At 41.2% G+C, this 27991-nt stretch overlaps 6 protein-coding genes across 9 annotated transcripts in view; 4 read left to right on the top strand and 2 right to left on the bottom strand.

Annotated features, from left to right (window-relative positions):
* The window catches only part of LOC143006033 (uncharacterized), a 201465-nt gene extending 200429 nt beyond the window's left edge, over positions 1–1036 (top strand). Inside the window, exons 27-28 of the mRNA XM_076157354.1 lie at positions 119–156; positions 349–1036. Of these exons, the coding sequence (XP_076013469.1) occupies positions 119–125 (7 nt within the window). The 3' untranslated portion in view covers positions 126–156; positions 349–1036. The remainder of the gene's footprint in view (positions 1–118; positions 157–348) is intronic.
* A 29-nt stretch (positions 1037–1065) lies between these two features.
* Positions 1066–3866, bottom strand: LOC143006048 (quinone oxidoreductase PIG3-like). The gene is made up of 7 exons (XM_076157385.1): positions 3521–3866; positions 3031–3108; positions 2744–2917; positions 2390–2657; positions 1916–2128; positions 1471–1667; positions 1066–1257 (listed from the first exon to the last, which is right to left on the bottom strand). Exons 2-7 carry the CDS (start codon positions 3085–3087, stop codon positions 1066–1068), a joined length of 1101 nt encoding a protein of 366 aa, XP_076013500.1. The 5' UTR covers positions 3088–3108; positions 3521–3866.
* A 1269-nt stretch (positions 3867–5135) lies between these two features.
* cenpo (centromere protein O) lies at positions 5136–7636 on the bottom strand. The gene is made up of 6 exons (XM_076157387.1): positions 7498–7636; positions 7049–7230; positions 6612–6759; positions 6211–6482; positions 5713–5872; positions 5136–5272 (listed from the first exon to the last, which is right to left on the bottom strand). The coding sequence occupies exons 1-6, from the start codon at positions 7517–7519 to the stop codon at positions 5163–5165; spliced, it is 894 nt and encodes a 297-aa protein (XP_076013502.1). The 5' UTR covers positions 7520–7636; the 3' UTR covers positions 5136–5162.
* A 28-nt stretch (positions 7637–7664) lies between these two features.
* On the top strand, positions 7665–15046 carry LOC143006040 (sodium-dependent multivitamin transporter-like). 2 transcript variants are annotated; one of them, XM_076157376.1, is made up of 16 exons: positions 7665–7907; positions 8801–9238; positions 9333–9398; positions 9530–9581; positions 9667–9734; positions 9948–10102; positions 10592–10732; positions 10941–11070; positions 11405–11493; positions 12081–12193; positions 12276–12346; positions 12430–12516; positions 12632–12792; positions 12929–13035; positions 13113–13234; positions 14173–15020. In XM_076157376.1, exons 2-16 carry the CDS (start codon positions 8891–8893, stop codon positions 14317–14319), a joined length of 1857 nt encoding a protein of 618 aa, XP_076013491.1. In that variant the 5' UTR covers positions 7665–7907; positions 8801–8890; the 3' UTR covers positions 14320–15020. The 2 variants fall into 2 exon arrangements, with proteins under 2 accessions (XP_076013491.1, XP_076013492.1); XM_076157377.1 differs by lacking the exon at positions 7665–7907 and having other exon boundaries at positions 9072–9131; positions 9214–9238; positions 14173–15046.
* Positions 15047–15904: 858 nt separating this feature from the next.
* On the top strand, positions 15905–24022 carry LOC143006420 (adhesion G protein-coupled receptor F5-like). 3 transcript variants are annotated; one of them, XM_076157872.1, is made up of 17 exons: positions 15905–16005; positions 16206–16260; positions 16341–16353; positions 16516–16647; positions 16741–16899; positions 16995–17098; positions 17240–17298; positions 17386–17513; positions 17981–18193; positions 18770–19021; positions 19118–19249; positions 19589–19779; positions 20406–20585; positions 20961–22298; positions 22380–22421; positions 22684–22723; positions 22885–24022. In XM_076157872.1, the coding sequence occupies exons 1-17, from the start codon at positions 15992–15994 to the stop codon at positions 22902–22904; spliced, it is 3072 nt and encodes a 1023-aa protein (XP_076013987.1). In that variant the 5' UTR covers positions 15905–15991; the 3' UTR covers positions 22905–24022. The 3 variants fall into 3 exon arrangements, with proteins under 3 accessions (XP_076013987.1, XP_076013985.1, XP_076013986.1); XM_076157870.1 differs by having other exon boundaries at positions 22684–22719; positions 22882–24022; XM_076157871.1 differs by having other exon boundaries at positions 22684–22719.
* Positions 24023–25916: 1894 nt separating this feature from the next.
* On the top strand, positions 25917–27773 carry LOC143006045 (zinc-binding protein A33-like). Its single transcript, XM_076157382.1, has one exon. The coding sequence runs from the start codon at positions 25965–25967 to the stop codon at positions 27378–27380; it is 1416 nt and encodes a 471-aa protein (XP_076013497.1). The 5' UTR covers positions 25917–25964; the 3' UTR covers positions 27381–27773.
* The last annotated feature ends 218 nt before the right edge of the window (positions 27774–27991 follow it).

Here is a 27991-nt window from a genome sequence, read left to right on the forward strand (position 1 = left end):
GACACAAAGACAGAGAGACAGACGACAGTCAGCCAATCAGATCAGCCACTAGCTTGTTGTGATCATGTGTGCGAGCTGACATGAAGACGACTGTTGTTGTTGTTGTTTGTCTCTACAGCGCATAAACGTGGACTTAAGCTGACAACCTGACAGAAAGTGAGTATTCAGGTGGTGATCATCATTTGTCAATCCTCATCCAACTTATATATCTGTACATTTTCGGTCATTGAAGAACAAACAGTTCACATAACAAATCCACAAAATAAAGTTTTGATGGATATAAATGTCATTAGGCGGTAGAATGGGTAAAATCCTAGAATCATGTTTGCTGTGTCTTCTTCTCTCCAGTAGATGGCGCTCAACTGTAGGTGTGAGACAGTAGAGAAACATGGATCAGAAGACAAGACAACAGAGGAACACATGAATCCTGACTCTGGACATTTCAGATTTTGAGGACATTTCCTTGGATGGTTTTCATTATTGAAAAATACTTTATGTCAGAGGTTAAGAGAGTAAAGTGATGTGAAGTACACATCAGCTTCTGTACGCAGTGGAAGATTTGAATCACTAGATGGCAGCACGTTCTTTTAAATAAGTGATTACAGTATATATTTTTGTAATTATCTGTACTAATAAAAATATAGTTACATATACTGTAAAATAAAGTCTGAGTGTACTAAAAGTAAAGATAAGGGGATACCAAAAGCATTAGGGCTGATCCCCTGGGGACATTGTGAGGGAATTTAATCACAAGCGGTCAAGCAGTTGATGATATACTGCTGGACAACCAACATATTGATCCACCACTTCACATCTTATTAACTCTTACTACCACTAATACAAGCAGTCCTATTAATAAACTACTACAAGAACATCAGTAACATTTGGAATCTTTGGGTGACTTTTCTATTAGGGCAAGTGATTATTTAACATCATGTTCTGCAGTTATTACAATATGACGTTAGGCCATGAAACCCACAGGTAGATATCTTGACATAAACCTCCATTTATTATAATTTCAACAATCTGGATAAAGACGAAAATATATAAATATAGAGCTGTGCATCATTGAGTTCCCTGTTGAATCACATTAATGACAATCTTGCCAATGTTTCTGTTGGCTTCCATGTGCCGATGAGCCTCTGCAATGTCCACCAGGCTGAATGTGCTGTCAATCACTGGCCTCAGGGAGGCAGCCTGGTCAGAGAAATGAGGTACAACTCTCTGTGTGAAAGCCCTCACCAGCTCTGCCTTATACTGTTGAGGGAAAATGCAAAGCAGGACCAGCATCAACAGCAGAATAGCAGTAAATCATGTGTCAGACCTATCATGCAAATCACCTTCCTTCCCCCAAAACAAGACACACAAAGAAAAGAGCCACAGCTGAACGTTCACAGGACATGAGTCACATATCACACAGATGAATAATTACAGCTGGTGTATCAATGTTTCTCCTGCTTGAAGTCTCACCTGAAGGCAGCGTGAGCGAAGGAGGCTGCTGAGAAGATGTCCTCTCTTGGAAAGCAGCTGACCCAGAAGATCTCCCTCCACTGCTTTCCCTCCCATGGTGCCGTACAGCACCCATCGGCCATCAGTGGCTAAGCAGTTCATGTTTTGCTCCCAGTTACGACTACCAATGCAGTCAAGGATGACATCTGCTCCCTTACCTGTGAACGTAGAGAACTGTTATTCAAATGAAGTGTTCATGACCTCTGACCTCATTTGGGAATCATAATTAAGGACATTATTGTTGATGTTGTAATAACCAACTGTGAAAACCAAACTATAGGAGTCCCACTATAAAGAAGTAAAAATGACCAAATTTAGGATACATGGTTTTCTACAACAACATTAACTCATTATGGGCAAATATGCAATGTTGTCCTTTGTACAGAGAATTGTTGTTTACACTCACCTCCTGTGAATTCATGAACTCTTTCAGCAAAGCTTTCCTCTTTGTAGTTAAATCCAGCTGCAGCTCCAAGTTTCTCAGCCATTTCCAGTTTCTCTGGGGTTCCTGCAGTGACGATTGGCACGGCACCAAACAGACCAACCAGCTGAATGGCAGCTGTTCCCACTCCACTGCCTCCAGCATGTGCCAGCACAATCTCTCCCTTCTTCACCTGAGCTACGGCACAAACAGTACAAGTATGGAATAAGTAATATTGGCCAGTTGTTAATAAGAGGGGAAAAATAGGGGCATGAATAACTGTTGACTATAGTTTTTCCATTTACATAAGCTGATTGAAACTATTGCTAAATCAATTTATGAGCCTGGTTAGCAGCCAACCTTTTTCCAACAAGTTTCTTTATGTCCATACATTGTGGAAAACCAAGTTAATCCATTACACTGAGCATTACTTCAGCTGTTGCTATATTGTAGCTATACCTATGAGGTCCAGTAGTTGAAACGCAGTGAGCCAAGTCTCTGGAATTGCAGCAGCTTGACAGAATGTGAGATTTGAAGGAACGGACATGAGCAGCTCCTCAGGCACGGCAACGTATTCTGCATATCCTCCTCCACTGAGCAAGGTCATGACCCTGTCATCGGGCTTCCAGCCTCTTTTCAGACCTGGACCAAGAGCAGCTACGGTACCGGCTGCTTCCAAGCCAATGATCTCACTCTCACCTGGGGGAGGCGGGTACAGGCCTCGCCGCTATCAAACACAGATATCAAACTTGTTACCATTAAGCTTAGTTGAGTCAAGTTGTACAGTCTGTGAGAATGTAAAATGTACTTTACCTGTAGTAAATCAGCTCTGTTGAGGGCAGTTGCATGAACTTTAATTAGGACTTGTCCATCTTTAGGCTGAGGTGCCGGGATAGTCCGCAGCAGCAGATTCTCTGGACCTCCTGGTGCATCAACACACACTGCTCGCATCATCTTCACAAAGCTAGAGCAGCATCTATGCCTGATCTGGAAAAGAAAGTGAACAGAAAAGAAACGTTGCTGTCACTACAGAAGACAGCGGCGATGTAACCTGTGGCCATTTTCTGAAAGCTTTTACATTTGCTGTTATAAACACTCACTGTCTGGCAGGCGTTTCCCAGGAAAGATCCACTGGCATGCAGGAGGAAGTGATGCATTTGTAGTTCCAGCAGTGGTTACTGTGGTTTGTTTGAAATGAATGAAAGAAGAATGGGATAGTTACCATGTATGTGAACAGATTAAAGAGAAGACCTGTCTGAATACTACATGACCCATAATCCATCTCTGTCTCAAAGGGTGCTTTGCTCCATAAGTGTAAATGTCTGTATTCCAATGTTTGTTCCAGCAGCAGTTCAAGCTTCTTCAACAAAGCCATTTAGGACAAGATTTAGAGGGAGAAAAGCAGAACAGCAGAGCAGAGACACAAAGGAGAAGTAGTAGCAGTTATGGAAGATCTCAGTATTGATTTGACAGAGAATGAGTTGAAAAATGCAAAGGGTTCCATAGCTATAGAAGACAGCAGGTGTGTTAGCAGTGAACCATCCTGTTATGCAGGTGTTAAAGTTAGAAATAAACTTTAGATAAACTCACCGGCAGAATGAATTAAGTGTCAAAACCTCAAAGGCTGTCAGAGGAATGTGTGATTTTATGGGAAGTTGTCTGTTTCTGAGTTTCACTTTGTGGGAGGGAGGACTTTAATGTTTAAACAGACAGACTTCCTGCTGGTTTTTAAAGGATTCATCTAACCTGCTCCAGAAAATGTGAAACAAAGTACTGCAGTGTATTCTTTTATCTGAACTAAATATTGTATAAACTAAAATGATTTTTTGCATTTTCAACACAATAGATTCCAAACAGTGATAGAAAAACAGTCTCTAACAACATACAAAGGCCAAAATAACAATAACAAAAGAAACTTGCAATTACCAGACTGACTGACTTATTGGTAAGTCTATATTTCTTCATATTAGCATATATGGTATTGGCGTATATGTCTACAGATATGGATTGTTTTTGCTGTGTCTATTTGAACCTCCTTTAACTTAATTCAATTTTAAATAGTGATTACATCATTCAATTTCAAGTGAATGTTAAGGTTCAAGGCACAATACAGTTTAATTTCTGATAATGTCCTTTATTTTACTGTAAAAAGAAATAGCCTTAAAATGTTTGTCATTTGTTTGTGTTTAAAACGATCAAACAATATGTTGCCACTAAATGTCCAATAGCAGTAAGAAGAAAAAAGTAGGATGGGCCTCAAAGATCCTGCGCTCTGTAGTCCCTAACAATCCTCTCCACTGGCCTTCAAACACAATAGGATATTATATTCCACACACTGACATAGCCATAGCAGCAAAGACTCTGATGCCAACACAACCCTCTGAGCAAAGCTGCACATAAATCAGGTTAGAAACTGGCATGGCTTTCATTTGAAATGTATTGGTGTAGCAAAGTGAAACATTACTGATAAGAGAGTAAAAAAGACACATTTCTTGCTTTAGCCCTTGGACATAATGGATCAAAGGTACAGGAGACCTACATGCGTGCTACAAAAGGACATAAGAGTGATGAACCGAAAGGAAGACACAGATCTGCAGCATAAACTAAAGCTGTTGGACAAACAGTACAGGTACACTTGCAAAGTGCTACAACAGAGGAAAGACTCGCTGGTACAGCAACAGAGGAGCGTAAAGGTCATTAAATTATGTGAACCCAAAGCTATCGTCAAAGTAGCTATGGAAGAGATCGACGGACGAAAAAGTTCAGAGAGACCGTTCAGGGGTATCGACACCTCGGATGGAGCCAGATTCTATTCCAGCAAAACCCAAAGTCCTGATGGAGGATGTGAGCAGGCGGGACGGAGGCGGTCCATATCGGCGCCAGTCAACCCCACCAGATCGGTGAGGCACCGAGGCTCCATCAGGTGGAACGTGTCTCTCATGCAGCTGAAAAATATTGCAACCATTGACTCCATATCACAGAAGGAACTGGCCAGGCAGCAGCAGCAAGCCAGGGAAGAGATGGAGAGGCTAAAGCAGCTTCAGAGGGAAACTTTACACAACAGGGTTAAAGCCTTTATAGAACATCTCCACCACACAGACAGAAAGGGACTATTCCTGCAACCACCCTAGACCAACTGGAGAGTTTGAACTGGTTGAACCGCGTTTCCCGGTTGCTTTATTTTGGATAACATGTAAAGTATAATGCACGCAATCTTTCATGTCCGATGACACTAAACGATATCCTTCATCCTCCTCATGGTTGCTAAAGCTGTGTGCACTGGAGCGTCCTGGAGCAGGCTGCAGTGCTTCTTCCACTGCGGGGAATCAGAGAGCTCCTCATCTACAAAACAAACACAGCACAGGATGAATGAGACATTTAGATATGATGAAGTTGAATATTTATGTGATGGAGGCCTTTGTGCCTTTTGACATTTATATTTTCTACATGTGGTCTTATATAAAACGATGGATGGATGTAATACAATGAGAATAGTGAGAAGCTATAAATGTGATAACTTAGTGGATGATGTAATTCAACAGATCTTTATTTAACATTACTGTTGAGGAAATCATTATATCATTATAATTATTATTTAATCTGACATGAACAGAAAATATGTCCAAGGCTTTGTATTACGTCATCATTTTTGTATTAAAGAAGTGAAATCAAAATTGCATCATTGTACAATATGTTGCCACAGTAACTACTCTGGGGTTAAGACCGCATCTCTTGTGTTACAGATTCTATTCTCATGACTTCTCTCAAGTGTAACAACGTACCGTGACATTCAATGGTGACCTGTGTGGGAAGTGTCCTGGTGTAGTCGTTGTAGCTCAGTTTGCAGAGTACAGCCGTCTGCTCTCTCGGCACAGTGAACATCAGCACCAGAAGTGAGCATAACATGTTGCTCTCCATCACTTGCACAGAATCATGCTGTTCCTGCCAACAAGGAGGAGAGAATCACTTTGTGACTGTTTGTTATTGTAGCTCTGTTTGTCTGTTTTATACGTTTAATATCCAGATTTCTCACAAGGAGTTCATTCTGTTGAAACTCATTTCCACTCGCTTCCCCTGGCGTTGCATTTCCCAAGACATTTCTTGCCAAACTTTGCAGGAAATGATGTAATCTAGCAGTAAATAGAGCTCAGAGTATTCTTCCAGTAAGACAAAAGTGAAGTGAAAAATGTTTACAATGTCAGATCGTCCTGTTATGATCTTTGACCCCTTTGTGATCCCAACCTGCCATTAAATAAAATGTGCAGCTTCATTCTTTATACCTTCACGAGCTTTAACTGTTGCTTACGACCAACATAGGCGTTGAGAAGCTCACTCAAGGCGTCCAGGAAAACCTTTATATCTGTCTTCATGTCGCTCTGTTCGACAAGACGGTTCAACGGAATGAACGGGGGGATGTCGTGGCGAAGGATCCTTAGCGGTGGCTTGGGGTCCACCTCCACATTGTAGGTGTCCAAGTAGACACCCTCGTAGGCAGTCGCCAGTGACACACACATTGATTTACCGTGACGACTCTTACTAACGTGGTACCCTCCTGGTGTTGTCGGTGTGAAAAACAGAGCAGGACAGAAGAGAAAAGAGAGTTTGAGACACACATCTGTGAAATGAACTTCATCCAAGTAAAGGAATTGATGTCATAAGTTTTAAAAACACCAATCAATACCAAGGAGGAAATGAACATTTAGAAGCTCCTTCAGTTGTATATGTCTGGCCATCAACCGCAAAATTTGGGAATGCTCTGAATCTTCATCCATTGCCTCCTCTTCTTCTGGACAATTTTTGTCCGTAGAACTTCTCAGTTTTGCAAGCGTCTGAGGCAAGGGGACGGAATAAATACAGAATTAAAGAATACACAACTGGAATCAGCTCAAGCTTTTATCATTGTGTGGAAAGAGAGACATGCGATCAGGTGAAGGCACAATCAAATAATGCAGCCGACAAGAACATCTGTATAACCTCTGTATGTCCACCTTGTACATCACTGAGCTTAAATTAATTCGGCGGATGCATGGCGTCATTGCATCATGGCACTGATGCACCTAAACGGGGCGCAGCCAGCAGTAAGCTTATTGACAAGATGACGAGCGCCATCATTCCCACCTGGTATGTGTCGATCTCGGCCTTCAGTTGGTCTCTCTGTGCGGTGAGCTCCTGGACTTTCGCCTTCAGCTCAGCCAGACGACTCTGCTCCTCATCCTCATCCTCTTCCTCCTGCTGCTGCTGGGGTTCATCTTTACGGCTCCTTGCCTGCACCTCCAGCAGACTCAGATGACTCAAAATACCTGAGAGAAAACAGTCGCAATGGCGGAAATTGGAGCTGTCAAAGTCATCAAAATGAAATATGTGGCGCTTGGCTTCTCATATAAGAGTCTTTATATAGAGAGATGTATTTGATCTCCAGTACATTTCGAGTTTTTGTCGAAGTTAAATCTCGAGTTCTCCCTTCTCTCCCTGGCCCACACACTCCGCCGTATCATACACTTACTGACTCCATGTTAGCGCTACTAGCTCGCTAGAACAAACGCCTCCTTTGCATCAGTCTCACTTACCTCTTGCAGACGCTCCATCCATGTTTTCGGACTGTTTTAGTTAAGTGTGTGTGTGGCACCGTAGCTACAATGTCAAAATCACTCCACAGGTTAAATCGTTTTAATTTTGGCGGCTGCTACGACCTCGCGGGTGACGTCAACACTCAACCCCGGAAGCAAAATCAAAACAAATCGCTATCGCCATACATGTGCGCAGCCAGCGGCAGAGGTTGTCTCGGTGAGGCTATCGACACACACTCTGCATAATGGACGGGAAGAGGTAGAAGCGGATCGTATTGAACGCGTGACGATTATTGTTGGGTTGAAAAAACAAGTTGTAGCTTTTAGCGTTCGCTGTATCGATGTTTGGTCTTCTCACCAACGTGGCTCTCTTGAACGTCACTCAGGCAGCATGGAGCCTCTCTGTAAAGGTAAGTTTGTGTCAATGTATTCATCTAATTTGCCACATATTGCCCACACCTGCCTTCAGTATTGTTACTGTTAGTTTTGTTTAAAGGAAAGTTACCTTGTCTAAAATATTAACTTTAAGTACCCGCATAGGAGTACATAGTAGTAGTGTGAAAACAAGATCCTGTAGAACGAGTTATTATCTTGTACACATAAGGTAGTTATCATGCGTGAACAGGTGAAATCGACTTATTTTCCCTTTCAAACAAGTTATACACTAAAACCATACACGCTATATATTGTGTGAATGGGTTACTGACGTTTGTGAACAAGATAGCCCTTTGACCAAGTGCTGACAGCTTTATTGAATTTGTGAATAGTTTTGAAATCAAAACCAGTCGTGACCTCTGACCATTGAAACACAGAGTGATGTTTAATGCTGTTTGTCCTCTGGTACAGCAACAGGTGGCAGAGTAACGCTGAGCCCCCACTTGTGCATCTCCAAACCAGTCAGTATTTTTGGATCAGCACCACCAGGGGAAGTTGACACAGCGGCTGTGTGACCTTGTCAGTGTGGTCAAACAGGCTGAGGTCTTTCGCGTGTAGTAATGCGTTTCTACTGCAAAACTATTCAGTGCAATCGACAGCAGAGGCAGCAGTGATTTGCGCTTTGTGTGATAAGGAACAGAGCAATATGGCAGCAGCTCAGAGGGATGATGCGGGTAAATAGTGTGTGTGTGTGTGTGTTTCTCTGCCAGTTTTTCACTGTTCTGCTTGTTACTGGTGTAATAAACAAGGTTGATTCTAATGGAAGCAGGCTGCTACATTGGCTGTGTGTGATCTAAATGTCAGTAAAACATACTTTGTCCTGCAGAGATATCTCATCTGAGTTCTCTATTGGTCTGGACTGTTCTAGGCCTCTCGGACCTCCTGATTGATGGGTGCGAACAAAGACGTTTCTCCGTTGCCTGAGCTGTGAGGCAAACACCGCCTTCCGGTTGACAGGATGGACCCGTCTGACCAGAGGCTCTTCACTGTTGTTGACTATGTAATATTTGCCCTGTTGTTGGCTGCTTCTGTGGGAATCGGGCTGTATCATGCTCTGTCTGGAGGGCGTCAGCGAACTACGCAGGAGTTCCTGATGGCAGACAGGAGCATGCACTGCATTCCTGTTTCCCTGTCACTCATCGCCTCATTCCAGTCTGCTGTGGCCATTATTGGCGTACCAGCAGAAATCTACACTCATGGTACTCAGTACTGGTTTATTGGCTGTGCCTATATTCTAGGTCTTTTCATTCCAGCTCATGTTTTCATTCCCGTGTTGTACAGGCTGCGTCTGTCCAGTGCTTATCAGGTTTGTCTGAGTTGTGTTGTGGCTTTAATTGAGCAGCTATTTAAGGTTTGTATCTCCTTTCTGACCTCCAGACTGGTTGTGTTTTGTTTCATAGTACCTTGAATTGAGATTTAGCAAAGCTGTGCGCATCTGTGGAACTTTGACCTTCATCTTTCAGATGGTGGGTGCTACACAACACATTTAAAAGCTTACCTAACCTAAACAAAATATCTTCTCAAAGCTTTTAAATTGTTATTTTATGCGCATAACAAGTGGGTTATGTTAAATTTGTCTGTGCCTTTTCCTTTGCAGGTAATCTATATGGGCATTTGTGTGTATACTCCTGCCTTTGCACTTAATGCAGGTACTCAGAATGTTCATATCTTATTTTGACTCAGTTCTTGTGCACAGATGGGAGCTGTGAGTTATTGTGTTTGTTATCTTTTCAGTTACTGGATTTGAGTTATGGGGAGCAGTGTTAGCCATGGGACTGGTGTGCACATTGTACACAGCACTGGTAATGTATTCATTTATACACTTTATGTTTGAACCTGGACCGACTTCACCTCACTGTTGACATGTCAAACTATTCAATAAGACATCAACCAATCATATCCCATGGAATTACTCTTCCAGATGGTTAGATAAAGACAAAACAAGACATTGGAATTGAGTAAAGGAGTCATAGCGGCCCAGTGGATTCATTCCTATTCGTCTTTGTTCCTGACAGGGCGGACTGAAGGCCGTCATCTGGACTGACGTCTTTCAGACTGTTGTGATGTTTGTGGGGCAGCTGGCCGTCATCGTGGTGGGAATCCAGGAGACCGGAGGAGTGTCTGAAGTCTGGAGAAAAGTCCGGGAAGGGAACCGGATCTCTGGTCTGGAGTGAGTCCATAAGTCCTTTCTCAATCAGTTCTGATGTACGTCCTCAAATGTAGGTCACTGTTTGGTTGTAGGTTGATTCCAGACCTGCAGTATGAAAATCCAAAGTAACTAAACAGCTCCAGTCTCCCTGCAGTTTTTGAAGGTTTTCTCAGAGTCGTGCATTGTTGATTGTGAATGTTTCCGGGTATCAGTTGTTGCAGTCGTTAAAGCACACAGACGAGTGCTTTGTCCACTTCGGCACGGCAATTAAGGTCCAGATTGTCAGGTTGAAATATTCACATGACATTGTTAAGCTCCTTGAATGCAAAACAATGATTAAATTGTGGTGAAATGAGGAAGAAGCTGCAGATGGTGAAAATGCATGCCGATTTAGGGTTTCTGCGCTAAACTACTGTAAACGTGTTGTACAAAAGCAACAGGACACTCACAGATGGTCACAGATGTAAATCACGGTGAAGGCTTACACTGTACGGCGTCTCTCGTCCTCAGCCTGAATCCAGATCCCACGGAGAGACACACCTTCTGGACCCTGGGCGTGGGCGGTGTGTTCCTCATGCTCTCTCTGTACGGCGTGAACCAGACGCAGGTCCAGAGATACCTCAGCTCACGCACGGAGAAAGAGGCCGTCAGGTACACACAGAGATTTATCAATGAAGCAAAGACGGGAAAGCCCAAAGGAATACATGATATTCTTCATAACACAGCAAATTGTGTAAGGATTTTATGTTCATTGTGCATGAATGCTTTCAGTTGAGTGTACCGTGTGCGCCCTGTAGCTTCTGATATCCCGCTGTCACGCACGCTCCCAGGGTCACCACGTTGCCTCTTGTTCCGGCAGGTCGTGCTACATGGTGTTCCCCTCTCTGCAGCTGGCTCTGGCGCTCAGCTGTGTGATGGGACTCGTCATGTTCGCGCGCTACTGCGGCGAGGACTACTCAGACAAACTAGGCACCTCCTCAAAGGACGCGGTTAGTGGTGCTGTCTTCATAATCTCTCAGAACAGTTTCTTCACTGTGTTTCCAGTGTGACTCCAATTTTCAGGAACCAGCACAACGTGTGCACAGAAATGATCCCACTTCTCCAGAGCCCATGTGCTCCCAACTGAACTATGATGCTGTTATTTTGTCATGTTACCAGACATGTATTTGCATATGGTACAGTAAACCCTTTGTAGTATATTTAGCTTGCTGTGTAAACATGCTGCCTACGCTTCCTCTTCAGTCTTACTTACTTTCCTTTTTCTTTTATGAAATATATTAAAATTTTACAACTCCGGCCTGACCTCCACACCTGATTTTACAGATGGTGATATACTTTGTGATGGATATGCTGCAAGGTCTGCCTGGACTGCCTGGACTTTTCGTTGCCTGTTTGTTCAGTGCAGCGCTCAGGTATATTATATTATACAGGCTTGTTTGTTTTATTTAGGGCTCTATTTTGCAACCCTTACCGTTTGTAGGAAACATGTGGATGCACTTCTAGTCCTCCTCACTTGCTGTGTTGGGTGAAATTGTTTGCGTTTGGTGTATTTACACCTCAAGCCAGCAGGGGGCAATATGTGTTATAGTGGTAGACTTGACAAAAGGGTGATAAGAAGCAACAGTGCACCTTCCTTTGGTGTAGCCGAACAGAAACCTAAATACAAAAGCAAGTGTGTGGAAAGTTAAGCGACTGCTTCAGCTGGCTGACTATAGGCTGCTTTGCTCTGCTCTGATGTTGGCCAAACACTGGCTCCTTAGCCTGGTAGTCCAACCTACTTCCATTACATGCTGACATCCAACATGTTACTGAAGGCAGGAGCAAAAACAAAGCTTTAAGTTTGGGTTTGCAAAGGACAATACCGATATCTAAAAGCAGAGCATTTGGGTTTCTGGGTGTTTTGAAGCATGTTGTCCTACCATGGAAAGGAGCTAAACACGCACACAAATGATCTCCAGTAGTTTTTCAAAGGTGGCACTTGTCTTCTGTTGCTGTCCAGCACCATTTCCTCTGCCTTCAACTCTTTGGCGACCGTGACGCTGGAAGACCTCATCAAGCCGCATTTCCCTGCCATGACGGAGGCGAAAGCAACCCTGCTGTCCAAAGGCCTAGGTGAGATGTTTGGAGGTTTAATTCAGTATTCGTCATGGGAAAGAGTTTGTTGTTCAGTCTAATCGTCTGTCTCCTCAATCAGCTGTGTCCTATGGGCTGATGTGTCTGGCGATGGCCTATCTAACCCACTTAATGGGGGACTCTGTGTTACAGGTGAGCTCAGAGGTTCTTCGATCTCATCATAACCAACTTTCTTTGCGAAACGTGCGCTAACTAATGTTGTGTTTGACCTCCAGGTGGCTTTGAAAATCTTTGGAATGGTTGGCGGTCCCAATCTGGGACTGTTTTGCCTCGGGATGTTCTTTCCATGGGCCAACTCCACTGTGAGATAAACGCTCATCACAATCTTTGCTTTGAAATACATCTCAGGAAGTCCGACACATCGTGAAAATCTGTCTGTTTGGTGGCTATAAAAATTTGTTAATTAATGGCTAACAGGGCGCATTAGCGGGTCTGGGTGCAGGCCTCACTGTGGCCTTCTGGGTCGGCATCGGGAGCATCGTCACCCGCAGCTCCGGCGCCAAAGCTCTGCCGCCGAGCTGCAGAGCCTCCAACCTGACGGAAACCATTCAGACTGTGCTCAGCAACTCCACCCTGAGGTAAGACACACACACACACACACACACACACACACACACACACACACACACACACACACACACACACACACACAAACACAGTTCAGCATTTTGTTGATTGTCTTTATTTATAAATGTACTTATTTCTGTTCCCCAGCAAACCTTCGGGACTGGAGCGGTTCTATTCATTATCATACATGTGGTACAGTGCATTTAGCTGCTTGACAGTGGTGATAACGGGCCTGGTCATCAGTTTTCTTACAGGTAGGACTTTTGATTTATTAGGAATATTTACATCCTATAAGCAAGATGTTAATTCAACTTTGCTGTGTTTTGCGTAGGCCCCATGAAAGAGGAGGACGTAACACCAGGCACCGTCTATCCTTTGTTTGGGAATCTGCTGTTTTTTCTGCCTGAACACCTGAAACGAAAGCTGTGTTGTGTGACTTCTCTGCGCCCGACAGTAAGTACAACAAAGTGAAGTCCAAAGTGAGAATTTATTAGGAACATTAGACAGAAATGAGCCCGAAGTTTCATTTGAGCTAAAGAAAACTTCAGCGAGAAGCACCGTGGAGACGGAACGATGCATGTGGAGATCGAAACATGGAACAAGATAAATAATAAAATACAAATAATACTAAAATAAAAAGTAAATAAAAGTAGTAATAAAAGATATACATACACAAGAAAAATATAATGGGTGACATATTTAATTTGATTTAATATATTGATTTTATGTTTTTAAATAGATTATTTAACAAAGTGAAAATGCGGACTTTCCTGTCTGAAAAATGACCTGAAAAGTAAAGCAATTGGTGAAGTACAGTATATTAATATATGATAAACCTGCAATAACACAGAAACATAACAGAAACATGTTCTGTGTAAATATCTGCCTTGGGTTTAATAGGGCTTTTGTTGTCTAGTGTGCTCCAGAGTTTTGGATGCATCAAATAAACAAATAGGCTCCGAAGCCACAACAGTCCCTCTTCACAAAGCTGGCCTGTGCTCGCGTTTGCTCAGTGGCACCCTCGTCACTCGACAACCTCCTGTTTTACGATCTGCTGCGGCTGGAACATAATAACTGGTGACCCACAGATATCTTTGTCCACTGTGTTGACCTGCTGCACGTGTGGAGCTTCAACCAACGCCTTTTGAGGCAGCTGCGGCTTTGACCCTCTCACCCTCATCTCATGCTGAGGAAACTGAAGAACAATACATGTGGACATCCAAGCAGGAAAAAGAGAGAAAAAAATCAACAATAAAATAGAAATATTACTAAAATGAGAAATCAATCAAATAAAATTAATAGTAAAATGTATTAATTTTATCTGAAAAAAGAATAATAAATAACCAGAATTAAATATAAAACTGTTTTTATTATGTCTATCATTTTTGCAGCCAACAGTGCAGCAAAGGCAGCAGTCACAGCACAAGCACATCAACGGCTCAGCGGTCCCACAGGAGGACGAGCCGTCACAGGCAGAGACGGACACCTTTCTCCCCGACACTCACACAGCGATGGTGGAGCGCGAAACGGCTTTATGATGTAGTAGACGGGCCCAATGCCCCCACAGGACACAAAGTGCTCAGACTTAAACTGCCGTGCGCTTGTTTAGCATTGAGAAAACCTTCTTGTTTTAAGATTTGCACTTGCAAAGGCTGCGGCAACGCCAAAGCTCCTCTTCTTCTCCTTCTTCTTCTCTTCTTCCAAAGCTTTGCTGAAGTTATAGATCAATTTTGTGGATGATGTCTGGAATTTAATGTCTGGTTCATGTTTGAAATTTGTGTTTTTTTTTGTTATCAATTCAAATCTAAGTAGAATTGCACTCTCCAACACTGTAAAAGTGCTGTAAATTCCGTCTATTCCATGCTTTTAATATACTGTACTAACTCTTGTTTAGAGAATTACTGAATGTCCAGTGTATCTCAGAGCAACTGATTGTGTTTTATACTTCCTGTATACTTGATTTAACTTGTTCTCAATGATACTGAAGCTGTATGAATGTTCAGTTTTTAGTTCAGTGTGGGGTTTGTATGTAATGTGGTTATAATATCCTAAAACATTTACCAAAATAGAGATGTAGATATTTGTTACTTTTGTTTGTTCCCTTATTTTTCTGAGACTGATCAATCATTTGTTGCGGCATTTCACTCAGATGTATTAAACAAATTGAAGATGCTGACTTTCATGTATGCAAAATGACCTGAAAAGTAAAGTGTGCTCATAAGTTTTGGATGCAAAGAATAAACAAATCGGATCAGATATGACAACAGTCCCTCTTCAGAAAGCCTTGTGTTCCTGTTTGCTTAGCGACACCCTCGTCCTCCATTTCCTGTAAACAGTTACATAATAAGTCTTTGTCCACTGTGTTGATCCGACCTTGAACTAAAGCGTTTTGAGGCAACTGTGGCTAACCGCTCACCCTCATCTCATGCTGAGAAAACTGTGTTTGTCCAATGACTTGCACATAGTAGCCATACAGAGACACAAATCCAGGATTTCACAATGTTTTGTGATTTTTTTAGAAATCGAAATCACTGATTTTCTTGAAACATTTCCATTACAAACCAAGCAGATGGTTGAAATGCATAATGAAGGTAATGTTAGGCGACATCTCAGGCGCTGCAGTGACTCTTAGTCAACTAGGACTCAGACATACTAAAGCCAATATTTTCAAAATGTTCTGCTTCAACACCTCTCCTGTAGAAAATGTATATTAATTTGTGCTCTGTCTTGCTTTATTTGACATAATTGTCCAAAAGCGGGTTCAGAATCTTTTCTGTAAAAGAAGAAGAAAGCAACAGGTAACCATCACCACAAGTCACAAGGTCATCAATGATGATGACGGAGGTAAACATTTGTTTCTTCGAAGAATAATACTGTGCAACATTATAGTTTATTGTTCTTTTGTTGACATTGCACAACATTCTGAATATTAAACAATGTTCAAATCTATGAGGACGTTCAGGTATGTGGGTGGATGCAAATGGAAATGAGGATGCTACATGTTGATGTCATGCGATATTTCCTTTCTCCCAAACAAACCCTTATGTGTCTGTCCAGTACAGGAAATAGTTTCCATATTAGAAGTCAAATCAGCCTCTTTCATTTGCAAGTCTGGCAGATAACATTTTATACATAGCAGGAAACTGTATGCTGACTTCTCAGAGAGTTCAGCTCTGGGCCAGAACGCTGTGATGGTTTGCTGATCAGGCAATGCAGGACATCAGGTGAGTAGATCTTTCTCTACTGATCACTTGTCATTATATACAGAACATATATCGTACTTTCCTTTCTTTACCATATGATATGAAATTCAGTACTAACCCTTACTGAAAATACTGAAAGCTGTTTTTCACTGAGAAAGAATGATATTAAAGACATTTTGACCGTTGGAACGTAAAATTACTCTTTATTCTACTATTTGCAGGAACAGGATGTGGATTTTTATATTTCTTTATTCCCTGGGGCTTAACATCTGTCAGGTTAGTTGGTAACAAAACATTTCACATCAGATCTTAAAATTCAAACCTTTAAATAAAGCAACTTTCTGTTGAATTTGCAGGCCTCCGGGGAAGGTGAGTGGTTGCATATGGTTTTTAAATTATGCTTTCACATTGATTTGATAATTTTGGCAAATTCAATTGATCTCTGCACCTATAGTTATGTTAAAAAAACAATAACATTGTCCCAATATTCAGTGGATTATGGTTTGTTTTTTTGTTTTTTACATTTTACAGGGACATCAACGCAAATGTACTATTCCATTATCACAATAGAGGAAAGTGCAATCAAAAACATAACGGAGAAGCTGAGAAGTTTAATTTTGGATAAGGACAACGCGATCGTGGGCAACGTTACAATGACAACAAGTAAAACCCGTTTTCATATTGTGAATACTGCAGTCTGATGGGAAAAATCAATGTGGGTAAACGCGTTGTTGTTGTCTTTGCTGCTATAATTAGATTGCAAAGTGACCAGTGCCCAGAACCGAATCTGTACCTGCCTGGCAGATCACAAGTGGAGTGATGAAGCTTGTACATCTCAACAGTGTTGCAGGAGTAATATAAAGCAATGCAGCCTCCCCAAAGATTCAGCTGCACGTTGTGTTCCCAACTCCTCAGGTTTAGCTTCATCTTCATGTGCATTGTCTTTGTACCTTAGGTATACATGTGAAAGGTTAAAAAAATGAAAGGTAAAACATATTTTTCATCCACAGTTACAGTCAAGGGAGACGTCACACTGAGTGTGGAATATCACGATTGTCTGGCAGGAAGAAACACCAAAACATATCAGGACTGTCATGACAAGCTGCTGAAAGAGGCAGGCAGAAATATCACAACATTACTTATTACCAATTTGGAGATAAAAAATACAAGAAAAACTCCTTTACCATTATATTTTACTATATTTTATAATGTACTCTTGTGGGAATAGTTATCTTAGTGAAATGTTTTCTTTCAGCTGAAAACACTTTTCAGCGCTATCAGAGGATTTGACAGAATCAGAATCATGAAATTCAGGTATTTGTTCACCAAACATCATAAGGACAAAAAAAAACAAAAAACTTTTTATTGAATATCTAAAATTTGTTTCTTGTTTCATGGAAGTCTTGGAAGCGTCATCGTAAAGTTTGAATTGACTTTCGCTGACAGCATATCAAGAGATGACTTCAACGAAAAGGCAAAAACTATGAGTGAAGTCCTGAAAAGCCTACAACTTTCCATGGAGACTAAAGGTATCACTCTACTTTCTTTCTCTTACATCTCAAGGTGATCTACACCAGTGGTCAGTGGTGATGAATCCAATGGGACTCAGTCATTTACACGTACAGCTCAATAAATTAGAATATCATAGTCTTCCCCATGTTGTCATTTATAAATGTTTTAGCAAAACCAGTAGGGCGATTACTCCCCTGGTTGATGGGTGTGAAGGTACAGGTTCAACAATGTCAAATACGGCCACTAGGGGGAGCCTGGAGATGAATTGCCTATACTCCCAGTGATATTATACTAAAATATTATAGTTTATCTGCAAAAATGGACAACTATGTTTTAAGTATTTATTGTGCATTTCACAGTAATATCAATTGAACCAATAATTGGTTAAATAAAGAAAATTAAATAAATGTATGAATGTACAGGTTAACACCAGGACTTTAAATACACACTTACATGTATAGTAATGAAGTCTGACTTTTTGCAGGTGTTGTTGTGATGGAAATAACGTCTGGCCCCGTTTGTGGCAGTTCAGAAAGCATAACATGCAAATCACAAGAGGACTTGAAGACAGAGCCGAAGTGGCACCTTACTAGAGCAGGCAAACGATTTGACATAACCGACGGCACCGAGTCTGAGGTATCATCATCACCGACTCAAACATCAGTCCGGCTCAGGAACATATCAGAAAACTGGGCAGGTACTGAAACTGCATGTCAGACACTTAATTTACCTTTTGAAGTAACCATATCACAAACCCGAGGACCGAAAATGTCTTAATTTGGATATGTAGCATTTAAGGCGGTATTGGAGGAAATTCCCACAGTCCTTAATTGACCAAAACCACATTGAAAATGTTCATAACACTTGAAATATGGCAGAATAATTTATTTACTTAAAAAAGAAAAAGAAAATGTGTGGATAAAATTGACTTTAATAACATTTTATGCCAATATTTCTTTGTGTATGTTAGACAGACGCCTCTTACTAAGTCCAATGTTCTGAAAAGGAAACGCTCCTTAAAGGCAACATATCTGAATTAGCAGCATAAGTAAAATATCTGATATTAATTTTGTGCAAAGTGTTTTTAAATTGTATTGATCCTGTTTATGTCCATTATAGTCCTACAGGAAAATTGAGGATGTTTTTATTATTGTTGTTTTTAATGACTTTATGTTTTCAGTTGATTGATAAGTTCTGAGCCCCACACTGTTATGTCGTAACATCTGTGTGTATCTGACGTCTCTTGCTTTTTCTTTTTTTCTTTTTTTATTAGGGGAGTTTTCATGTGCTTACATTCAAAAATTCGACTTTGGAACCATAACTCACCAAGCCCGTGGCACTCTGGATGTAGTGCTCTCGCCACATATTTCCATCACCAGTGAGCCTGCGTTTCCGCTCTGTAAAGATCCAAAACAATTAGTGAAAGTGAAAATCCAGTGTGAAATAAAGACAGGCTCTGATAATTATGTTGTGGCGTGGCATGGTCATGCCAACAAATCAGAAATAAAACAATCACACCGTTTAAGTAAGTATAGATGTGCAGTGTATACTTAATCTGTCTGACCAAATTCACTGTGTTGCATTTATGGAAATACACAACAAATCTGATGATTCCTTACAGATACGTCTTTAATTTATGCTGCGGATACCATTGTTGGCTGTGATCCAGATTTCAGCCCTACAGTAAACTGCACGTTTACAAACAGATGCAACCAGAGCAGAGCAGAGACACTTCTGATCAATATCATCCACAGTAAGTGTCAGTGTTTATTTTTTTTTATCAACAACAAGACAATATGGATGTGATGTTTGGTGCCAATGTTCCAGATGAAGTCAAGTATAAGTACAGAGATCTATTACCAAGGTAAAAGCAGCAATCCTCAATTACTTCTACTACTACTACTACTAGGAATTTAAAAACTGAATTATTTAAGTGAAAACCTTTTCAAAACTACCTGACAACCGTTTTACAGTTCATGCACATAGTTACTTTCTGCCTCTGACTACAAACATGTACAGTATCTGCTCTCCCAGTGATTGTATGTAACCAATATAAATCAGGGCATAATCAGACCTTTGCCTCTCTTGTCAGAATCACAAAATAAGAAATTCTGTGAGAGTCAAGATGGCTGGGGCAACACTAAGGTCAACTTCACTGCAGTGCTGAAATGCAAGGACAGCGCTGGGAGGATATTGAGGAGGTGTAAAGCAGGAGGAAAATGGGATGAGGAGGAGTCTGAGTGTGTGAACAACGACCTGAACAAGATCAGAGAAGACACACAAGTGAGCCAAACTGTAATAACAAGAATGCAACAAATATATATTAGTTCTTCACCTAGATTTGAGGCCTTGTTTGTTAGATTTTTGACATTGCAGCTTTTGAGGAGGAAAATAAAGAGCAAACACCAAATCTGATATGATGATAAATGAAATAAACATTTAAAAAATTACTTTATCTTCCTTCTAACCTCCACCAACGTTAAGTTTGCCTGTTTCTTATCTGCAGTTTTTGACACATACGCCACCACGCTGCAATACGTAATAGCGTGTAATTGCTTGTTAGATTCATGTAAGTATCATGTAGCCTTCATCACTAATTGGCATAAATATTGGCACAATAATTGTCAGTTGCAATTTTTGAAAATGTGCACACAACTCTGACCAAACCTGAACAATTAGATGGCATCAGCACACAAAAGCAATGAATTTAAATATCCAATCAACATAATTGCCACTGTGTGTATTTTGAAGCAGGTTAGAGTAATTTAGGGACTGGTGCAGCCTTGTTGGAGGTATGAGCTCGCTAACTTCATTATTCCATAAGAAAATATGTGGTAAAAATGATTCCTGTTCCTACATTATTATTTGCGCGACATCATTTCACTAATGAATCAGCACTGTTGTTGCAGATCATTGACATTGGACTTGGAAAATTAGAGACCAATGCAGCAGAGGTGTTGTCTCGTCTCAAGGCTGCCACTAATAACTCAGAGAGCATCAACACGTATTCCAATGTGGACGCCTCTGTTTCCATCATCTCACATGTAACACAAAAGACAAAACGCATAGAAGATCCAACCACGCTGGTGGTAAGTACTGTATATTAGTTTGTTTGTTGTTTACGGCCCCTATAATAACAGCTGTATGGTCTTTCCGTTAAGCTTCTAACAAAACACATAGATTGAATGAAGGTCAGCAACAAAACAATTTTTGTTTAGTTTTTTTTCCCTTTATCAGATTATACCAGGGTATATTGAAGATTGTAAGAAACATGTTTTCATTTGTAACTTTAAGATTTGTATATAAAGGGAATTTATGTAGTTTTTTTTTTTTTAGAAATGTTTGTCTCCATTTCATCAGAAACTGCACTTGTTGCAGATTTTGTCTTCTCTTTTCCACATTGATTCAGTGATTCTTATAAATTCAAAGAACATGAGGATTAAAATGGGTTTTTTCTTTTACAGCGTTTTCTGGAATCATCCAGCAATTTGCTGAATGAAAATCTTCAGAAATCCTGGACTAAAAAGAATATCAACGACAGCAAAGTGTCACTGGCTGAACAATACTTGAGCTCTGTTGCACAATTTGTTGCAAATTCACAGACAGGAATTACCACTAAACCGACACCAAATATAGAGTTAGACGTGTGCAACAGCACCCAGGTGCCCCACTGTAGAAACATGGTGTTTAAGGCCAATGTCTCTTTGGAGAGTGTAGGTCCAGGCACTGTCAAAACAACAGGGTTTAAACAGCTGAACAGGTATTTGCCCCACAATGATCGAGGATCGGAGCCAAACAGCATTGTCGTGTCAACCACTACCGAAAATAAACCAAATTCTACCGTCATTAGAATTGACTTCCCGTTGATCTTTCAAAGGCCTCGCAACCACAAACTGGAGTGTGTCTTTTGGGACGAAGACAGCAGAAGCTGGTCGCCACATGGATGCTCCTGGTCGGGTCCTTTTACTGAAGGACAATGTGTATGCAACCATTTGTCCTCATTCACCATTCTCATGTCAAATACCCCCATGGACGTCCCACTGATCGAGGAGATAACATACGTCGGACTCACCGTGTCCATTATCTCCCTCATTCTCAGCATTGTGATAGAACTCAGCACGTGGAGCTCTGTGGTTAAGACAAACATTTCATATTTACGTCACGCCGCCCACGTAAACATTTCTCTGAGTTTGCTGATTGCAGATTGCTGTTTCTTAGCTTCTTCTTTCCCGGACAAGATTTCACAGACTTGGTGTCAGATTATGGTGGTGTTCAAGCATTTCTTCTACCTGTCCATGTTCTTTTGGATGCTGTGTCTGAGCACCATGCTTCTTTATAAAGCAGTTTTTGTTTTCCACAGTCTGAGCAAGAAGAATTACCTAAGATTCTCCATACTCCTGGGCTACACGTGTCCTCTTCTTATTGTTTTTATCACCTTTATTACCAATAACAGTGGAGCTGAAGGCGCCTACTACTCCAAAGACACCTGCTGGCTCATTTATATCGGTGTGCTGCAAGGCTCCATCCATACGTTTCTCATACCGGTGGGAATAATTATTGTCATCAACGTGTTCTGCATCTTTGTGGTCATCATGAAGCTTTTGGATCACCACAAGTCTACCGTCTGCCACAATGAAAGTGAAAAGCAAGCTGCCAAAAGTGTAATAAGGTCAGTCATTCTGTTGACTCCAGTCTTTGGGGTGACCTGGATTTTTGGATTTGCCGTCGAAGCTCTTGACCTCACATACGGACTGTCAGCATTTGCAGTCAACTACATCTTTACTAGCCTGAATGCATTCCAGGTATGGAGTTGTCATTATTTTTCAAATAATCATAGCCTTCAAATATTGACTCTTCAGTAACTTCCATCATTTCATTTGCAGGGTTTGTTTATTTTGATGGCCATCTGCTTGGGGGACAAACTGGTAAGATGACTTTAAAAACACTGGTTTTTGCATCTTGCATTGTATTTACTGCAATTAAGGCAAAACTAGAGAAACCACATACATGTACAGAATGTTTTGGATGTTGTTGGCTGAATAAACACGATTTGCATATTAGAGGAAGCACAACATGTGAGGCAATACATGCACAAAATACTCCCACCCCATCATAAGCAAAGGAGCCTGTGTAGACTTGGTGATGGTTCTTCAAAATAATTAGAATATTTCAATCTAATTCTGACAGACACGTGATGCACTGCTGAAGCTTTTCTCCAAAAAAGTAAGTAGCAACACGACTCTCTGCTGTGTTGTTATGAGTTCATTATGTTTAAGTCAGATTGTGTGGAGCACTACACAATACACACATCAGTATAACTTGGATGCACAAAATAAGTGATAGAAAACTCTTAACCTCATCTTACACATCTCCTCTCCTCAACAGCAGCCTCCTGCATCCATCAGTGAGAGCTCCACAAAGCCGGATTCACAGTGGAAGAAGTAAAAATGGCTTCAACTCTACTGAATATGTTTTTTTCTGGACACGGCTCTGCGGTGGTTTGGTTTCCATGCTGAGCTTAGAGTAGAGTAGAGTGTAGTTCCTCCATGTTGAGAGGAGCCAGCGGATGAGTTTGAGCGTCTGGTCAGGATTCTATCAGATGCATATGTCACATCCAGTCAGGAGGAGATGATGGGGCTGACATTGAATACGCTGGAGTGATTCTATGCCCCATCTGCCCTGGGAACACCTTAGGATCCCTCAGGAAGAACATGACATTGTGTGATGAAGGATAAATGATGAGATGTAACTTGCCTGGGTGTTTATCCTCTTCTTCTGTTCTTCAATCTTTTTAAGGCCAGTGATCTACTGCTAATATGCTGATGTAATGTTTTAAAGTCTATGTTTTTAATGTAATGATGGATAGAAGAATCCCCGGAAACACAACAAATGAACACTGTTAACCACAAAACCAAAGACACAACCACATTTTCTTACTGTCAGTGATGAAGTGACATTTTTATCATATCGTGCTTTTAGGTTTGGCTTCTGTAGATTCCTATGTTTTTGACTGGAGAGAAGCTCTAACAAACTGAATAATAAACTCAGATGATCTAATATGCATTCCACTATACAGAATTACAACATTGCAATGGAAGAGATTCCAGTAGATGCCAGTATCTTGGTCAACTCTATTGTGTAAAGTTTGGGAGGGAAAGGGACTCAAAACAACTTCAATGGCTGTTCAACTTCACTGTCTTCCTCCATAACGTCCATAGGATCTATCTGCTATCTACTAACTATCTATAAATAAAACTACATTTCCCACAACGCATGTCGATTTTGTGACACGAGAAGTGACGGCATCCCACCACTCAAATGCAGAGTTTGCAGAATTAAACTCTATGTACTTTTTTGGAGTTATCCATGGATAGTGAGTCAGTTCAGTTCACATTTCTACACACATGTGGAAATGTATGTATATTTAAAATCATGCGGGGGGCGAGAAAATATTCTTATCTACAGAAGGAGGGTCCTTCAGAAATAGTTTGGGAACCACCGAGTTAAGAAATTTCAGTTTGTTCATCATTAGTTTTGTAAAAAAGATAGTTAAATAAAAGTAAACATTTGCAATATGAACCTGTACTTCTTTGCACTGAAACAAAGGGAAAATTCCATTTACATCCATTTATAGGTTATTAAGCTATGATTTTACTAATCCGGCCCACTTGAATCTAAATTGGGTTGAATGTGGCCCTGAACTAAAATGAGTTTGACACCCCTGATCTAAATTCTGGAATGAGATGATAAAAACCCCAGACTAGAGACATGAACACATATTGACACACAGCCCAACTGTGTGAACAAGCATTCCATTGTATTGAGGGTAAATTTGGGTATGAACAAATTTGACCTGCAGTTTAACAAGCTGAGCGGCCTGGTGACAGACGGAGCCCCAGCAATGGTCGGTGCCCAAAAGGGATTGACTGCATTGGTCAGAAAAGAAATGAGTCGTCTCAGCCTTGATCCAAGTCGGTTATTTGTATGCCACTGTATGCTACACCAAGAGAACTTGTGTGCACGCTCCTTTAAGCGCAATGCTGTGATGAAAAAAGCTGTTTCCACCATAAACTTCATTAAAAGCAGAGGACTAAAGGCAGTGGCTTAGTGGGTAGTGCTTCCGCTTGGGAACCGGAGGGTCGCCGGTTCGAGGCCCCTGCCGAGGTGCCCCTGAGCAAGGCACAGAACCCTCAATTGCTCCCCCCTCTGCGAAGGGTGGTAATGTAATGTAAGTCGCTTTGGATAAAAGCGTCTGCCAAATGATCGTAATGTAATGTAATGTAAACAGCAGTCAGTTTAAGGAGCTATTGAGTGAGCTGGAGTCGGAGTATAGAGATCTGGTTAACCATTGTGTGGTGCGGTGGCTGAGTCGTGCAAGTATGCCTGCACGGTTTTGCAATTTGATGGAAGAAGTAAAGCAGTTCATGGAGATGAAGGAGAAACCGGTGTTGAACTAAGTGACAGCAAGTGGCTGCGTAACTTATCTTTCATGGTGGACATAACCAAGGACCTTTAAGAGCTGAATGTAAAGCTCTAAGGTCCTAACCAGCTTCTCACTTCACTCTTCTCAAATGTGAGATCATTTGAAGCTAAACCTGTGGCAAGTGCAACAGGAAAAGGGAATCACTGTGCACTTTCCTACTCTACAAGAACAAAAGCCAGCTGTGACATCGGAATATGCTGAGGAATGTTCAAAACTCCTTCAGGCCTTTGGAGAGAGGTTCCAGGACTTGAAAAGCAAACAAAATGAAATGAACATATTTACAACACCTTTCAATGTGGAACCAGCTGATGTACCTGATCACCTGCAGCTTGAAATCATTGAGTTGCAAAGCAATGATGATCTCAAATGTAGAAACAACAATCTCAATACAACATTACAGTCATGATCCTGATGTTATTTCAATTCAGTTAAAAACACCATAAAATGTGGCCCCTGGGGGATGATGTCAAAATCCAAAATGGCCCAGGATAGGAAAAAGGTTCTGCAACCCTGCTATAAAGTATACATGACAAACATGAAGGCCTTTGGCCTCTGCAGACATACTCAAGGAATAAAACTATAAAGAATGTCTTGCCACTCTCAAAGATGGCTTTTTAATCCTAATTATTCAATCATCTATGTATATATCCACTCTCCGTATCCATTCTCTATATCCACATATGGATCCAGAGATCTTCAATGTTTGGAGCTATATACTCAAATGACTGTTACACTGACATTTACAAGATAAAATCTGCAAGTTGTGCTGTCAGCAACATCTGCTGGTCACATTGTTGTATTGCATAATTTCAGAGTCAGAGGCCAGAGAAAGTGAAAGTGTATTTTGTAGTTGTTGTTGCCGAGACGCCATTACAAGGAGTGAGATCTCACAAGACATTTGTGTTGTAGGACTCCAGACAAAACGTTGGGACAACTTCAATTTGGTGAGTTTTGCAGTAAATAGACAATCTGGATATCAAAGCAAATGGCAGAGAAAATTGCTCTTGTGGAAAGTTTCCTGAGCTGTCATGTGTGTACAGAGACGTTCAGAGATCCTGTGACTCTGGGCTGCGGCCACAGCTTCTGTTCCAGCTGCCTGGAACAATTCTGGGAACAAAGTAAAAACAAAAACTGTCCGATTTGTAAAAGGAAATCATCAAAAGAAAATCCTGGAGTGAACTTTACTTTGAAGGAACTTGCTGACTCCTTTGCTGGGGGACTGAAGTTAAGACCATCTGAGACTCTGAAAGAAGAGAAAGAGGAGGAAGAGGAGCTGGTGTGTAGGAAACATAAAGAAAAGCCTAAATTGTTCTGTAAGGACGAGCAGAGAGCTTTGTGTTCTGTCTGTGAGTTCTCACTCCATCAAAGTCACAATGTGGTTCCTATAGAACAAGCAGTCAGTGAGCTGAAGGACCAACTGAAATCTGACTTAGAGTCTCTGCAGGACAAGAAGAAGAAATACAAAGAAGCTAAGGAAACATACAAGGAAATGATTGAACACTCCAAGAAGCAGCTGTTGTCCACAGAGAAGCAGATCAGAGTCCAGTTCAACAAGCTCCAGCAGTTCCTGAAAGAGGAAGAGGAGTCCAGACTGGCAGCTCTGAGGGAGGAAGAGGAGCAGAAGGGGAAGGCTATGGCCAGAGAGATGAAGAGGATTGAGGAGAAGCTATCCTCTCTCTCAGACAGTATCTGTGCTGTTGAAGAAGAGCTGCAGAAACACAACATGTCCTTCCTCAGCACTTACAAAGCCACTCAGAGCAGAACCAGATCCCAGTGCTCACAGTCAGATCCACAGCTGCTCTCAGGAGCCCTGATAGATGTGGCCAAACACCTGGGCAACCTGTCCTTCAGAGTCTGGGACAAGATGAAGGACAACATCACCTTCACTCCTGTCATTCTGGACCCAAACACTGCAAAGGGATGGCTCTATCTATCTGATGACCTGACCAGTGTGAGACTTGGAGACACACACCAACAGCTTCCTGATAATCCAGAGAGAAACACTTACTACGCCATTGTTCTGGGCTCTGAGGGCTTCAGCTCAGGGAAACACAGCTGGGAGGTGGAGGTGGGAGACCATCCTAACTGGGATGTGGGTTTGGCTACAGAGTCAGCTGACAGGAAGGCAGAGGTAAAGGCTTCACCAAAATATGGATTCTGGTTATTGAAGCATCGTAGTGGAAAATACACTGATGGACTTGGTGGGACAGTGAGTGTGAAGAAGAGTCTCCAGCGGATCAGAGTCCAGCTGGACTATAACAGGGGGGAGGTGTCCTTCTACGACCCTGAAGACACGACTCCCATCTACACTCACAGAGACACTTTCACTGTGAAACTGTTTCCATTTTTCATTGTTGGAAAAGCTGCTGATGCAAAGAGCAAAGAGCTCAAAATCTGTTAGACTGAGATTTCTCTGTGATTTTCTGTTTTGGTGGTGGAGTTAAACTTTTGATTTAATTATTCACTGTAGAAGAACTGAGATGAATGAAGATTAATGACTTTTATCAACTTTATTCATGGATAAAATTGTCTAAATATTGATTTTAAGTTCCATAAATTACCATGAAAAGTTTCAGGAAAATGATCCTAATCTCTTTTAGGATTCAGTTATTAGCAGTTTGAATTTGTGATCATTTGTGATTTAATTGATTGAAAATTCATTTCAATCTGAGTTTTGTGAAAACATGTTTTATTCCATCATTCAGTTTTTTATTTTCTGCTCTGAGCTTTTAAATAACACGGTGTGTTTTACTGTCCAGGATGAAGATGTTTTGATGTAATCAGCTATTTTCTGTTTACAGTGAAATCATTTGATCTGTGCTCAAATATAAAATCCTCTCTTTCATCATATCTTCTCCGTGTGTATCCATAGTAACACAGTGCAAATGTTGTGCAAATGTATCTGCTGTAAACACACAGAGACATTCTCATTCTCGTCATTTTATTGGTTACACCTTAAATCAGAGAACTAGAGGATGAATATGATCATACAGAACAAAGACAAAGTGGCAC

Source organism: Genypterus blacodes, unplaced genomic scaffold (genome assembly GCF_046128005.1).
Source record: "Genypterus blacodes isolate CSIRO-AG114 ecotype Tasmania unplaced genomic scaffold, CSIRO-AGI_Gbla_v1 ptg000073l_1, whole genome shotgun sequence".
NCBI lineage: Eukaryota > Metazoa > Chordata > Actinopteri > Ophidiiformes > Ophidiidae > Genypterus > Genypterus blacodes.